The following is a 16,407-nucleotide window of genomic DNA, read 5'->3' on the forward strand; positions in this document are numbered from 1 at the left end:
GGTGTCATACTGTTGTGTTTGTTACATATATTGGTTACATTTTTTGGCTTCTAAAGGTTTGTGGCACTATTTGTTTTTTTTTTTGAGAAAGTCTAAGTGCTTGCTTACCAGAACAAAAAGTTAAATGGAAGGAAAAGAAATAAGTGGCAGGTGAAGACTCTGGGACTTGGATTGACTTGACACCCACTGTCCGTATGCTATTGAGTTTGTCTCCCCTCCATAGCATTGAGAGAAAATATGAAAGATGAAATTAATATCTCTGGCATGACTTATTGATGCAATGTGGGAAGTGAATATATAAATTATTATCAGATGAGGGACCTAGGGAAATGGGAACTTGATAGGACTTTCCCATAATAGCCTAACTCAATAAATTACTCCCCCATCCTAGGGCTATGGGTGCTTGGAGTTGTCGTTGCCACTGCAACTTTCAAGTCAAGGGCGGAGAACCTGTTGTTTCCCCCTTGTCCCACAAAAGGACAAAGCCTGCAGTTGGTCCCACTTCTTGTGATATATTAGTTCTTAAAGGTTTCTTTACATCCCTGCCCTTAAAATTATTCTTAGTTACGTCCTTGTTCCAAATTTATTTACATTTATGTCCTCCTCTTGTAGACAGACCCTCTACATCTTACTATGGTATAATGTTGTTCAACTGGCCATTATATGACAGCATGGTCTCTGGCCACTGTCTTAGCTCACATTGTTGCCATGACAAAGTGCTTAAAACAGACTTGTGTGCTCAGTGGTAGATAAATAGGATAATTAGCAATTGCTGTGATGGTTGGTGATTAGTGATTACTGAAAAGCAAACTGTAGCAATAGAAGCAGAGATCACTAGGCCATGACTCTGAGAGTTCCATACTAACAGTTCCATTGCTATACTTAATACTTCTCTCTAAAATTCAAAGAAAATCCAGATACAACTCTATGCAGCAATATGCATTTATAAGAAAAGTAAGCTAGAAGCTAATTAATAATTTAGTAGACTAGCTAATTACTAGTCGTAATGCATTTCTAACTCCTTTTAACTGGTTAAGTAACAGATAGACAAAGGGAAATGAACTAAAATTCAGCTCTCCAAAGTCCACCCAAGTGTAATGAGTGTAATGACTTTAATCCTCGATACAACATGAACCCATGGAACCAAATGGCCAACCCTTTGTGTAACCCAAAACGAAACTGGACCTAAAACAGCCTCTTTTTCTCTTGTATGCTAGCATGTGGATCAGAGAAGCCTGGCGTTAGCAGTTCCCACCTAGCCTGTAATGTTCTCTTTTATTAATAATGTGCATCACTTATCTGCGAGTAACAAGACCTGTGTCCATGCATATTGATACATGTTGACACATAGAAGGTTGAAATGTGAAGTTACCTTACATAGTTTGCAAGATCTCTCTGAAGTAACATTATTATTTTTTTCTATTTATGATTCTTACTGTATTAATCTCCTGGAATTGTATAAAGCACCTTATGAGTCAAGTTTCAGTACAATGCGGATATTGCCATAATCTTTAGATCTGCCTTAATGGGGGCTGCTGTTCTGTTCTTCTGTATTGGTCCTGTTTGGGACATTCTGAACCTTAAGAGATATTCCACTGCATTGACATGTTCCTCCAACATTCATCCACCATGTTTGTAATTATATTTCTTAGAAGAGTTAAAATTTGGTTTTCATTCATTCTTGAGTGTTCAAAACGAGTTTCTAAGATAGAGACGTTTACTTCTGCTTGTTGCAGTGCCAATCACTGGTTGATGAATTATCAGCATCTCATTCAACAGACTTACAGCAGCGTGCATATGAATTACAAGCTATCTTGGGTTTAGATGCTCGTGCTGTTGAGAGTATAATGCCATCTGATGCAAGTTGCGAAGATATTGAGGTTAATATTTAGTACTATATCTCTCTCTGGTGTCATGTTTCACCGGAAAGTAAAAAGTATTTGGTGACTGCTTATGTGATTTCTTAACCATGCCTAATAAGGTTCTCTGTCTACTGCATATTCTTCAGTGCTGTATGGATTACAATTTGTTACATGTGTTTGCTAGTGTCATATTTCAAGCTGCTTTCAGTTCTATGCATTCAATTGGCTCTTGCCGTATTTTCATCACATCTCTTACATGTATCATACATTGTTGTACATTCTCAGTTCCCTATCTTGGTTCTGTTGATTTCAATTGAAAAGCAAAATTTGGATCATGCATGATGGAATCATTTCCAACATGAACTCTTGAAATTTAGTGCCCTAACCCATTTGTAAAAAGAGGTAAAACATTTGTTGCACTTGACTGTTTCAGCATCTAACTGTTTGCTTTTCTTATGGGCATCAAAATATGAAAACAAGATGGTGTGAAGCCTCAAATTTGATGTTACTAGAGATCCCAGAAAGCAACCTGTAACAAATTAGTATCTGAAACCACTACCAGCCAAGTAGAAGAGATCTAAACCCACGATAGGTTTGGTGTGAATATCGTGGTCTGCCAGTGAGCTATTTATAATCGAGCAAAATTAGATTTAGAATCTGAGTAGGTTACAAGACACACACACTGATGTAGATCAAAGCTTGAAGCAGAAGACAAAAGCAAGAATCAGTAATTACTGTTCACATGAACAGTAAGTGGGTCCATATTTCATATTTTTGTTTCCTATCTAGTTTAGTTAGTTTCTATTTACTTAGTGAGCAAGTTAGCCAAGTTAGTTTCCTATTTTGTTTGTCAAAGAAGTTTCTATTTTTATGATTTAGGCTAGTTTCCCTTTTATGTTCAGTTGTTAGTGTCTAATTTTGTTAAGCTTGGTTAGCATGTTAGACACAAATTAGAAAGTCTTATTTCTGTCCATTAGTTTCCCTTTTTTTTTTTTTTTTTTTTTTTAATTTCTGTCTGCTCAAGTTTTGTAAAGCTTTTAAAAGCCCATTGATCATAATGAAAAGAGAGATTGAAGTTAATAAATTTATTGAGTGAATACTCGTTGGCTAAAAGGTTGTTATTGAGAGGTGAGAAGCTTAAACCCTTGAGGGATGTGATATCCAAAACTTGGGGGGTGAGATACCCATCCTAACTCACTTCCACCCTTCTCAACCGCTCCATCAAATTCTCTTTCTTTTCTTAATTTCCTTTTATTTCTTTGCTATGAGAGTGTTTGAGTGATCAAAGCAAGCTTGTTTGAAGTTAAAAAGCTCCACCAAAAGATGAGTTTGAAGGCCATTCAAGGTCTGTAGCTGCTGCTACTGCAGAACTCCATAAAGCTTCCTTTTTCATTCTTCAAGCATAACTTCCCAATCAGCCATCAGTTGAGGCTCATCTTCTGAAGGATAGTTGGGCATCATACGAGGGGCCTTTGCTCCAAATTTGAGCTCCATCAGAGTAGTGGTTTATGAGATCTAATATTACTCCCTATTCAGCCAGATTTTTCAGATCCTGCTTGGGATTAGGTCCTATTTGATCTAGTCTTACATTTTTCACACACACACACACACACACACACGCACACACACACACACACAACTTAATCTGACTAGACTCCAATTAGGAAAACTAAAGAAGACCAAACATATCACAATAGGGACACTCCCCTATCATGACCAAACACAGTACATATCTTAACACTCCTCCTCAAGCATGCTTTAACATATCGGCGAAATCTTGCTAATATCTTGTTTTTTTCAAAAGGGTGAGATGAGATACATGGCGAGGTGCAAATTGTACAAAAACTCGACCAAGATCTCACCAAATCTCGCCAAGATCTCTATATTTTTTTAAGAGAAAACACTAAGAAGCCAGGATTTTGGTGCTTTTGCTTGAGGATCTCCATTCCTACACATTGAAATCTCGTTGAGATCTTGCTAATATCTCTTTTTTCAAAAAGGCAAGACGAGATACATGGCGAGGTACAAATTGTACAAAAACTCGATGGAGATCTCGCCAAATCTCTACTTTTTTTTAAGCAAAAACACCAAGGAGCAAGGATTTTGGTGCTTTTGCTTGAGTATCTCCATTCCTACGCATTGAAGATTTGAAGCTTAAAGAGCAGAGAATATTACCTCCTCGTCCACATTTGGAGTTATTTTGCTTCTCAAGAACCATTTTAGATTAAAAATAAAATCTTCTTCAACCCATTTTTTCATGGAAACATCATCAATACTTGTTGGTTTACATTGGTTTTTTTTTATATGTTATGCATATCACTAATCTATGGATTCATGGAGGGAAACAATTTTTATTTTATTTTTATTTTTATTTTTATTTTTTTTAATTTTTTTTTTATGTTTAAATAAATGATGCATATAAGACTGACCTTACGTTGTTATGTAGCTTCTCTTATGTCATTTCAAATTTTTAATGTATGTTAATGTGACTCATCAGTCATCAATGTCAATTGTTAATCAATTAAATAATTGTCTATGATGTCTTTTAAATTCTTATGAATATGGTGTCATGTGTTGATTGTGGAATGTGGAATGTGGATTGTGGAATAGGGCATATTAGCCTAGGGTCCGAAGAGTTGGAGACTACTTACATAGGGTACAAAGTCAAAGTACCATTTTAAGTTTGATTTTTAAAAAACTGATGTTTCTATTGTGTTTAGAAGAGCCTAAAATAGGGTAATTACCAAGTTTCAGGGACCATAAAGATCATATGACCACTGAGACCAACTACCGAGTCGACCGGGAAAAAATACATGATCTCGGCAAGATCTCGTCAGATCTCTCTTTTTTGAATCAACGAGATGGGGGGCGAGAGTGAGATCTTAAACCTTGCCCTCAAGCTGGAGTACATATCTTACATTACACAGTACATATCTTGACTTTTTATCCTTTTGGAATTTGATTTTTAAACTATTTTTATTAGATTCAAATAGAGGGTATGTGCTTATTTATAAATAATATCCTAAGTAAATGAAATAAAAAAAAAAAATAAACAAAAATTGTGCCAAAACATAGGAGGGCGACACCTTGACAACTATCCCTATATGGAGGCCCTTGCACAAGCTTGGGAGTTCATAAGGTGCTTACGATAGTTCAATGTGATGAAATTGACCTTTGGATGGTAATATTATATGTTGGGCCTAATTTATAAGCCCATAAAATGGGGATAAAGTTAGTATACGGGATTAATAGTTGAGAATTTGAATTGGATTAGTATACTTAATAGCTAGATCAAGTTATGTTTTGAGTTTATTTACTTTATTGAGTGCGTGACTAAGATTTGGAGTCCTTTTATGAGTCAAATTAGGAATTTTAGAAGGCATTTATATATATATATATATATATATATAATAACCCCCCACCAATTATAGATGATTTGAGTAAAGAACGAGTTTATTTTAAGAGTTTTGGTGCTATTGAGAGGTGCATACAGAATTGGTATACCACACTTGATTTATTCTTTTCTTCTCTCTACTTCGTCCCGAGAAGATCGATCTCATCTATCTTCCCTCTCCTTCCATCGCCCGTTTATCTAGCGGTAGACCTTTTCTTGCTGCTGATTCTAAATCAGCCTGATTTACAACCCGCCTGCGGTCGAGCTGATCTACGACCGCCATTTTATATAAGGGTGATCTGATTTCTTAATTTGACAACGCAGTTGCTTCTTTTATTTCAAATCTGATCACATATCTGATTATTGGGCCTGCTTGCATCTAAGATCCATAATCTGGATTTTTCAGATTGCATTATGAACTTATGAGAATGCTTGGATTTGGAACAACATTAGAAAAATCTTATTAGAAGACCTAGGGAGTGCAAGTTAAAGCAAGCAGTAACTATATGTGGAAAACTGTCTTTACTTACCTGAGAATCTATTATACGTAATTTTAGTTGCAGTTTTCATTGGTACTATTTATTGAGTACTCTAATGCAGGCCCGCTTAAAGTTCGGTCAAGTTTTGGTACTGGTTTGGGTTGGGCCTTAGCTTTTGGGTTTTAGTAATGTAATGATCTGAAATGTGAAGTCCAAAAGTGGGGGGTTTTTAAGGTGTGCAGGAAATTTATTTTGGTGGGTCCCTTTTATTGGATCTTCTTTTAACTGGCTGAAGGACGTTTGGAGTTTAGTTTGGTACTTGAATAAAAAAATATTATATTATGAGGAGTTAAGAGTCCCATTATTGTTTATATTAGGCTAGTAAGTGTTGAATTAATTCTGGCTGTTTATTTAGAGTAGAGACTGATAAAGAGTCCTCGAGTGAATCAATTTAGGAATGCCAAAAGTTTATAAACATGTCACCACACCTCCCCTACGTTTATGGATTTAGTTGAATGGAAAAAATTGATTCATTGGTTTGTTACCGAAGAAGGCTGGATTTTCTCTATCCCCTTGGCTCTCCCTTCTCTTGATTTTGGTAAGTGGACTTTTCTGTTTCCTCTTAACCATTCTATATCTCTCACTTCCCAAACCATCAATCCCCTTTTTCCTCTTCTCCGTTCCACTTCATCAAATTCAAATACTGGACTACTTTATGACTGCTTTTATACTGAAAATTGTCAATTTAGATCTAATGAAAATTCTCTCAAAATCTGACCGTTAGATTAGAGATCATATCTGACCCATAGGCCATATCTAGTGGTCAGATTGGGATCTCTCTATCATGCGCATATTCGATATGAATTGAAACTTGTATTTATCAGTTTTCATTTTTGCGAGTATTAGAGAATACTTTATTTTTGGTTTATTGCAATGAGGTGTAAAAACACACCATATCATAGTTTGGAATGAATTAGGGAATTTATCTTAATTAGGTTGTTTCCATCTTTTTTGTATGTAATTCTGTATTAAACCCTATAGGGTTCAATTGAATGTAATGCCTTTACAGTCTTAATATTGGTTTCTGTCAGCCACACATTTTCTTACCTTCTTAGCTCTGGATTCTTTCCATTATTTGTTCTTGCTTAAACATTCTTAAATTCAAGGTTCTGCCTAACATGTTCATTTCCTTCCTGCAGGTAGATAAAAGCCTTTCATTCCTTGATGGTTATGTTCAGGAGGCATTGTTAAAAGGAGCTCAGCCTTACATCCCTGAGAGTGAGCGATCGGGATTGTCTGATATTAATAATTTTAGAGGCCAAGGCCATCATGAATCTTCCACCCATGGTCTAAGGTTTGAGGCTTATGAACTTCCAAAACCTTCTGTGGCATCAAGACCTCAATCAGTTCCACTAGCAGCCTCAAAGGAACTTGTTCCAGTGTCTGAGCCAACTTATCCTCAAGAAATCCCTCAAGCTGCATCAGTGCCATCTGTCTCTGAAACTGGATCAACTGAATTCAAGCTTCGACTTGATGGGGTTCAAAAGAAGTGGGGTAGGCCAACTTATTCCCCTACTGCACCATCAACCTCAAATTCTAGCTCTCAGAAAACAGTGAATGGGGTCACACAACTTGTTGTACAGGGAGCAGTTAGCTCACAAATTCGTGATGTATCTTACGATTCAAGGAAAACGAAGGTTGAAGTATCTCCTGAAAAGCAGAAACTTGCTGCATCCTTATTTGGGGGTTCGTCATCAAAGACACAGAAAAAACCAACCTCTACTAGCCATAAGACCACTAGAGTCCACAGTACTGCTGTGGAGAAGTCACAAATGCCAACTGCAACAGTTGCTGCATCTACTGAGCATGCTGCAGAGAAGAAGGTTCCTCAACCCCCTCCCCAGAACTTGCTTGATTTGGGCGACCCAACTCCAGAGGATAGCACTCCATCCATAGATCCATTTAAGCAATTGGAAGGACTTCTTGGGCCTTCTGATGTCTCTTCAGCAGATAATTCTGCAGCTGCTGCTTCTGAGTCTTCTGATATAATGTCACTCTATGCAGAGGGCTCCATTAGTGGGCTGGGTGGTACTGTAGCAAATATGGCACCACCTAATATGGATTCTATCAACCTCATGTCGGGCTTGTCCTATGCAGCCAACAAAAATGTTCATGGAGGATCCGCAGCTACACAGATGGCCCCTGTGAAAAAAGGCCCAAATCCCCAAGACTCCCTGGGAAAAGATGCACTCGCAAGGCAGGTCGGTGTAACACCTTCGGGTACAAACCCTAACTTGTTCAGTGACCTGCTTGGCTAGAGCACAGAAAATTGATCATGCAGTTCATCGATGGTTTGAGTTAAGAAGGCTCTCATTTTGAGTATTTGCTTCCTGGTTCTGGTGTGGATTGTTCACGCGGCTCATATCGGGGTAAAGCAATTATCAGTTGGTAGAGCTATTGTGGCATGGGCACAAGTGCAGAAATACCTAGTGGCTTGGTTGAAATGTAGATGGGAGGAGGCAGCGAAAGCAAGCTGGGTTTGTATCTTTATATCATTATGTAGTTTTGTAGTGATAGTGTGTTTGATGGGTTGCTGTACATTGGTTATTGTTTAGCATATCAATTGCAATGAGTTATACGAAACTGTGTGCATCTTTTAGAACTATAGGGCTCTAACAGTATCATGGGAACGGGACTGGTGGAATGAACTGTTTACTGCCGAGAACTCTTCATTGTTATTTTCATTGTTACAATAATGGTGTATCAGTACATCTTTCTCTATTCATTGAAAAACTCTCATTTGAATTACTAATATCTGGTTGAACTAACTTTGTTTTGCTCCTGGCCTCTTGGCATTGATGTTTGCAAGACAGGTGTCACTATTAATGTGTCTTCTCGAGGTGCTGAATTATCAAGCGACACATGATTTGAGTAATTTCGTAATTATCTTTTGCTTTTATTTTTGATGAATAATATATCACATGGTTATCAGAGGTCGATTTTTGCAATGCACAATGTGTGAGAGTATGAAAATGAATGATTCAAGTTAGAATAGATCAGGGCACAATCAAGTTAGTCATCTCATCCACACAAAAAATTAGCATCCATGACAATAAAACATGATCCTCTCACTAGAAGTTTGATTAGTTTTCAGTGGAGTTGCCACTGTGAAAACCACCGCCTTCGGAAGGGCACTTCCTCTTGTAAGAAAGGCCATCCACCTCACCCTCACTGGGAAGAGAAGGGGCGTAAAAGAAAGGAGATGTCACCTTGATTAGACATAGGGTCTAGGACCAAATAAATACAATTCCGCATATGACTGATAGATATGGCCAGGAAAGGTGTTAGGCACCTTAACCCACTCGGCTTTCTTATATAATTGACACTATAATATGAAAAGAAGCTGGTTTTGTATCTTTATGTCATATTATAATCAATGCACAAAATCTTTGCCCAAGTCACAGATGGGACAAAATTCATAAACTAATAATTATATTGTAATCAATGTACATAATCTTTGCCCAAGGTAGTTATGGCATGCTTGATGCTTTTACACCTCACATGTTTGTATTTTTATAAGCCAAACTGTTATGCCTTAAAAAAAATCTGCCATGCCTTTTCTTTTGTGGGACTACGAGACTCAGTCTCAAGTCCCAACTCAGGGAGACTTGATGAGAGCCTCTCTCTCTCTCTCTCTCTCTCTCTCTCAATTGCCTTTGTTTTTTTAAGAAGAAAAACACAATTGTCATTTTGAAGAAGTAGAATGTAGAAACGCAACCCTAAAAGCGATGCAGAAGGTAATAGAAAAACAGAACAAACAATGCACATAGGTTTACCAGTGCTCGTCCTCAAACCTCTCAAAATTGATTATAGAGAAAGTAAATCTCACTACAAATATATAGTCTGCACTAGTACTCATTTGATTAAACTGCAACGGAATACAAGACATCGTACACCAACAGGAGAAACAGTAAGACCCATGTGGTCCCATTTTCTTTTGTATTTAAGAAAGAAAATAAAGCGGTCGAAAATAAAACGATGGCAAGAGGAGTAGGTAAATAATAACTCTATGTTATTTGAGTTCATGTACATGAGTTGTGAGAAACCAACGAGAAACAACAGATTAAGACGATGACCCAACTCTATAACTACTCAACAGATTATGAACCCTAACAAAACCACAAATTAAAGTAAAATGGATTCTTACAACACAAGAGAGGGATAACCTCCACATTACTTATGCGGCAGCTGAGTTTTGTTAGACAACTGTTCATCTTTTCCAAAGACATGCTTATAAAGCCCTTGAAATTTATTTTCCCCAACCATATCATAAGGGAGTTAGCTCTGATGTAATGGAGACCTAGATTCCATTTCTGTTGACAACGGTTGAGGGCCTTGTTGATGGCAATGTTGAAGGTGGGGGGGTCTCTTAACCTTTATGTTTATTGTGTCGTTTTTTTTTCCCCCCTCCCCTTGTATTTTCTTTCATTCTTCTCTTTAATAAAATTCTGATCTTCTAGAGAAAAAAAAAACGTTACCTCATGATGTGCGTTGGAAAAAAAATGTTAAAAAAATAACTAACAAATCAAATATGATGATGCGCATGCACCAACCCTAAGACTATATACATGAAAAATAAAGAAACTAACAAGGTTAACTGAATTTGAATAAAACAATAACTTGAAAATGCAATAAAATCGAAACAAAACGTAAACCAATCGTAATCAACATGCAAACTCTAACCTAAGGGATGAAACCTACAAGAATGCCAGATATTCATGAACAACAACCTAAACTTACTGTAGAAGGTATCAACAAACTAAAAGACAAAGTATGACCTAAAACAGAATATGGATTAGAAGGAACAAAATAAGTCTAAAAGCCTAACATAAAAATAACCCTAGGCATGAATAGTGTATGAAATAGTGTGATATATGATCATGGAATTTGATTGGTAAAACAACGATATGAAAATTATAATTAGACAACATAATGTGGTTGGTAAACTCACCACACGGGAGAATATAAGGCATACCAATGCTTAGGACATAATAATATAATCATCGTTTCTACTGAAACAATGGCGGTATACCAAAGATCACATAGTAAAATCAAAGAATATATCCAATGTGCCTTTATGAGTCTCTAAAATCTCTTTCAGGCCATGACCAATGCCTCAGTTGGTCTTATACATGTGACCCCGCTATCAGGAAAAGAATAGCAAAATGATGGTGTGCAATATCAAAATTGAACGAAATCATGATTTTGAAAGAGGGTATACTTGAGCTTGAAGACAACTCAAAGACCGGTGGGGTTTGTGCACAACTTAGAGGACAAGAACTCTAAGTTGCAACACAGACTGATAAAACCACCATTACGAACACTGAGAAAACCCTTTAAATGAAAAATTGATCCATATCCCCCCTAGGACATGGGAAAACCCTAATTTTATAGCTTGAGTCTCTCCTCGAGCTTCTCTACTTCAATTAGTGATCCAAGCGTTGAGATTGGAACAACAAGTGTTCAGACAATCAGACCTACCTCGTATCTAGTAATATGAAACCCAGGAGTTGACACTCAATGTGCTCGGGTGGACACTGGATAAAGATCAGTTGACAATTAGCCATCGATCAGCCCTCAGTCGGTGTCAATGGGTCTTCATTGAATGTCAACCAAATGATAGTGGACGTCGACTCCAACTCATGAGGATACTTGTTCACTTTTTGACCAGGTCCAAACCAGTTTTATTCATTAAATCATGGCGGTTTATTGACTGAACCACTCAACTAGTACCCAATCCTTGCCAAAGGCATTTCTTATAGTCGATGCTATAAGCTCTAAGAATTGTTGTAAGTGAAGTTTGAGGCGTGGGAGAACCTGAAACTACTCAACAAAGCCTAATCCACCCGTTCATCATCGCTATGCACACCCTCTTGGGTGATAAAAATGAGGTGTCCACAGTTGTGTAGAAGCATCAAACAGATTCAACATATATTGTGCAAGTATCTCAAGTAAGCAAAGTTATTGACACTTGAAGAATTATAATGAAAAACTTCATCAAGACCCCTAGAAATCAAAATGTGAAGACATCAAGTTTTGAAGCAATCAAGAAGTCAAGCTCCGTAGCATAGACTTTTTTACTTGTAAAAATCCTTCATGATCCTATGTTTATAAGTTTCTCAAGCCTGAATATACCTATTCGTGTCAGTGAAGACCTGAAGGAAAAAGCCCCTCTCCTTTGGAGCTATGGGTCTAGGATCAATCAGGGCATTTTCTCGTGTAGAAAAGGTATGCTTGGCCCTCTCTTTTGGAGCTATGGCAAAGAAAAAGTAAAAACAAACAGTGAGGAAAATGAGAAGGATGTGACAATTTGTAGATCTTTTTTAGAAAATAAGCTATAGGAGATCTTGATGATGGATTTGGGAGTGAACAGAGAAGATTTTGGAAAGAAGACTCAACATGGGAAGAAAGAGAGATCCAATAAATGGTGGGTTGAAATCGTCTGCAATTCCGATCTCGTACAATTCCGTGCAATACCACCTTCAGGCGGTGACACGTGTATTGATAGTAATACAATAGTCCAGATCTGGTACAACTAATAAAACATTAAATCAGTAAAGAGGCATTTAAATAAGATCTGGACCATTGCATTGGTATCAATACACGTGTCACCCCCTGAAGGTGGTATTTCACGGAATTGTACGAGATCGGAATTGCAAACGATTTTTTTCCATAAATGGTGGCATTAAAATCTCTCTTTCCTGGCTTTAACAACTAGTCGGTGAGTAGTGTCTATATCCATCATTTTCAATAATTTTACAAAAGATAAAAGATAAAAAAAACCAAGAAAACTTCCCCTGTTTAGTGGTAGATCTCCTTGCTGGTCATCCAATCAACTTATTGATGTGAATCATTTTATATTTCTAAAGTATTTTCACCAATTGACAAGGCTCTTTTGCTTCGTTTTTTGATTCCTCTTACCTCAGCTTCACTAGAGTTGCCTGCAAAACAATGTCAATAAATACATTTACAGTTTTCAAAGTGTATGGTATTGGGGTTAAAGTAGAACTTATCCTTAAAAATTAACTACTAATGAGAGGGTGCCTACGTTTTTATAGGCCTTCACATTGGGTTAGTTATATCGCAGTTGAGGCTGTTTATTCTACAACCGCCTAATTTTGTTAATATTAAAAATTGGGAATTCCAATGTGTTTTCATCAGTACCTCGGGTAGTGGAAACACCACTAGCTCGGTCAGAAAACCTGGTAATCCAGAGATTTAATTTAGAGCATTTATAGACCTCAGAATAAGTGATCTTTTTGTGTTTTCTGTAAAAAGATAAACAAGAAAAATCATTGATGGTAACATCTTCTCTAATAAGGTTAGAAAATGCTACTGCATAGAATCCTCTTCATATCGAGAAATGGAGACACGATTAACCATGAAAACAAATTCGACATCTGAATCAAAACAAGCAAATGGGAGCTGATTCGAAGTCAAGGGGGGATGCTTTCGGGTGGCTCATTCTATCTGTACCTCTTGTTTTTGTAAAGAAAGCCCAACATTCGAAGGGAGGTGCTCCCTCCTCAAAAGAAATTCCACGTCTCAATAACTAAATGTTAAACGAATTTCTAGGGTTCATATCACTCTACAACGTTCCTGTCAAGACCAAATGGAGATTCGAGACCACTAGAGATCAATGTAGCTATTCAAATATTTGATTTTCGCTACTCCTAGCATACAATACTGGGCCCAAAGACACCATGCCATGAGAATCAACTGACTGCTCAACATCTGGATTGGCTTCTCTCATTATAGAATCCAGCAACTCAGTGGCAGCATAGTGACGCTCTTCTTTGAAATACCAAGTCAGTATTTGCCTTTTAGAATGTATATACATCTCTAAACATATTTGATGAATCATTCAAAAGCAGTGCTTTAGAGGTTCGTGTCGAGGAGAAAGATTTGGGAGAGTTTTGAGGTTGAGAGATTCCTATTGGGAATACGATTTTTTTTTTCTTCTTTAAATTAATCTTTAAGACCTGTTTAGGAACACAGAACGACAAATTTTCTGTTCTGTCAATCATGTTCTCAAGGTGATTTTTCTTCCGATTTGAGCGTGCACCCTGATGATCGTCTCATTCTCTTCAGGCGTAAAAGATCTGTGCTCCACCTGTGGAGAGAGCTGGTTACACCACCGGAGTCGAGAAGACTTGCCAGACCTCCCAGGATGGGACTAATTCCTAGGGCCGTGCTTCTGGACAAGCTTCTGCAATGAGTCATCTTCCTTGGGGCTCCACGGTCCTTTGATCTGATCCATATCTTTCCTTGAAGAAGCCATGGATGATTGGTAGAACTTGATTCTCCATTCATGGTTCCAAACCCTAACTCTATACTACAAGAATAAGGTCAAAGCTTCCCATAAGGGTAGTTTGGTCATTTAGATAATATGAGACTGCTGACATCATCACTTAGCGATTTAATTCTATTTGAATGAATTTATTAGAAATTTTTTGATGAAAGTGAGTGATATATGAGTTATTATTTTTATTTTAGGGGGTTAAATGAAATTATAGAAATTCTTAGGGGTGGTACAAGAAAATTTTTCAAAATAAAAAAAAGATAACAAAGTTAAATCATATAATGCTGCTATTTGGAAGGGTCCTAAAGTGATGGAAATGTCATCTCATTAATTCATTAGGTATGAAAATTTCATATTGGATTTTAGATTTTGGTTTCATTTCATATGTGCCTAATCGGGGATCATTTTGCTATATATTATGCATGTGATAGTGATATAATCAATATAGTAAACCATGCTTGAAGCAAGATTTTCGTAGCTAGAATTATACATATAAACATTTTCATGGTATTGTGCGAACTTTGACTAGGGTGTGACGTGTTTCGGATCAAAAGAAGAATATGATTATGATTTTATTGGGAATATTGGATTCGAGAGGTTTCAAATATGCATTAGAAGGTGGAACTTTCAGGGTCTGTGGAAAGGCCATGGTAGTCAATGCTAGGACAAATGATTGTAAATCCGTACATAATTTTCAGGGAGTGTTGGAACAATTGGAGTTGCTGTTGGAACTTAGGCAAGAAGTACAAGTCGACGGTGATGACAACAAACACTTTATGGTATGAACAAATGCAAATTTGGAAAGAAAAAAAGGGTCTCTTTAGCTTTAGATTTTGTGAGTGGAAGTGATTTCTCTGGTGTTTTGCAATGGTAGAAGAGGTGGAGCCACATCACATTTTGTGATAATTAGTTGTGTGGTGCACCCCCTGGCGAGGTGTGGTGGATATGCGTAGACAATGCGGAGTTTGTAGAATCGACATCAATACCATTTATCTTCAATGTAGCTTGCATAATCTAGGCCAAGGTGGAGATTGCTAGGTTCTATTTTTGGTATTTTATAAGGCCTTCGGGTCCAATACATATGTAGGAGTAAAATTATAATTATTGGGGATTTGGATTTTTAAGGTTTGCTTTGTGGGGGAAAAATCTATATAGAAAACCCTAAACACAAGGAAAGGAGAATTCATGAGGTGGAAAGTGGTTTGTTAGGGTGGAACCAAAAAAAAAAGAAAAAAATCAATCACACACATACACACACACGCATACACAAAGAGAATAGATTTACATGATTTGACAAAAACACCTACATCCACAGAATGAGATCAAACTTCCACTAAGAAAAAGAGAAGGAAAAATAGTACAACCCTTGCAATTGATTCACAAACACAAGTCTCTCAGTACAACCCCCTCGCTTCCCTTTTCTCACTTAGTCACTCACTCTCTCTCTACTCTACTCTATCTCTCTCTACTCCTTTAGAAGACACTTCTCATTTTATAGACTTCTCTACCTTGTTGCTTTTTCTCCCCTAGAAAAAACTACACAGCTCTTACAAATGTCTCTTGGAAAACTCCTTAATGACTTCGACAACTGAACACTTCCACTCTCTTGGAAGACTCAATATTATTAAGGACTCCACTATTTCACTTTTAAAAAACTCAATTTCTTTAAACACTTCAACCACTTGAAAATTGTTCACCTTCCCCACTTTAGTGGATAATCCAACTAGACCATTGTTCCAACCCCATCAAGCGATCTAGATAAAAGCCACTAAACCCAATATAGTATAAAATTTTTTCCTAACTTAGTAAAAAATTCCCTAATTCTCTTAGATGGATGCATGCATTCGTGTTGAACCACATTAAATTCCTTATGTTATGTATGACTGTCTACTTGGTTTCTTCCTCATTGTGTAATTGTCCCAACCTATAGTTCTATAGATTGTAAGTACTCAAATTCCAATGGCTACCAATTCCGTAAATTTGGAAGCCACTTTTCTGAATAAGGTAATGTCCCCTTTGTGCTTTTCATGAAATGGGTCAATTGCACGTATGACCCACTGTATATGGAACTTTCCTTCTTATTTTATCAGCTAGCAAGCAAGTGATATGTCGATCAAGCCAATGGCCATATGTCAAATTTGATAGCCAAACTCAATCATAAAATCCGGTGTATTGTTAGATCTACCTTGGTATTGCCAACCATTCAAATTCTAGTCAAATTTCACATATAGTATTATCGAATAATGGCCTCAAGGGTGTGGCGCAATGCTTCTGAGCTGAATATTACAAATATAGTATGTGTTGGAAATA

At 37.1% G+C, this 16,407-nt stretch overlaps 1 protein-coding gene and 1 long non-coding RNA gene across 4 annotated transcripts in view; both read left to right on the forward strand.

Annotated features, from left to right (window-relative positions):
* LOC122064538 (AP-4 complex subunit epsilon-like) overlaps positions 1 to 8,563 on the forward strand; it is a 28,185-nt gene extending 19,622 nt beyond the window's left edge. For all 3 annotated transcript variants that reach the window (XM_042628257.1, XM_042628256.1, XM_042628258.1), the window contains 2 exons: positions 1,737 to 1,880; positions 6,935 to 8,563. In XM_042628257.1, the coding sequence (XP_042484191.1) occupies positions 1,737 to 1,880; positions 6,935 to 8,053 (1,263 nt within the window). In that variant the 3' untranslated portion in view covers positions 8,054 to 8,563. The remainder of the gene's footprint in view (positions 1 to 1,736; positions 1,881 to 6,934) is intronic.
* Positions 8,564 to 13,087: 4,524 nt separating this feature from the next.
* On the forward strand, positions 13,088 to 14,257 carry LOC122064543. The gene is made up of 2 exons (XR_006135747.1): positions 13,088 to 13,603; positions 13,887 to 14,257. It is a non-coding gene; the product is annotated as an uncharacterized LOC122064543 (long non-coding RNA).
* The last annotated feature ends 2,150 nt before the right edge of the window (positions 14,258 to 16,407 follow it).

This window comes from Macadamia integrifolia, unplaced genomic scaffold (assembly GCF_013358625.1).
Source record: "Macadamia integrifolia cultivar HAES 741 unplaced genomic scaffold, SCU_Mint_v3 scaffold1680, whole genome shotgun sequence".
NCBI lineage: Eukaryota > Viridiplantae > Streptophyta > Magnoliopsida > Proteales > Proteaceae > Macadamia > Macadamia integrifolia.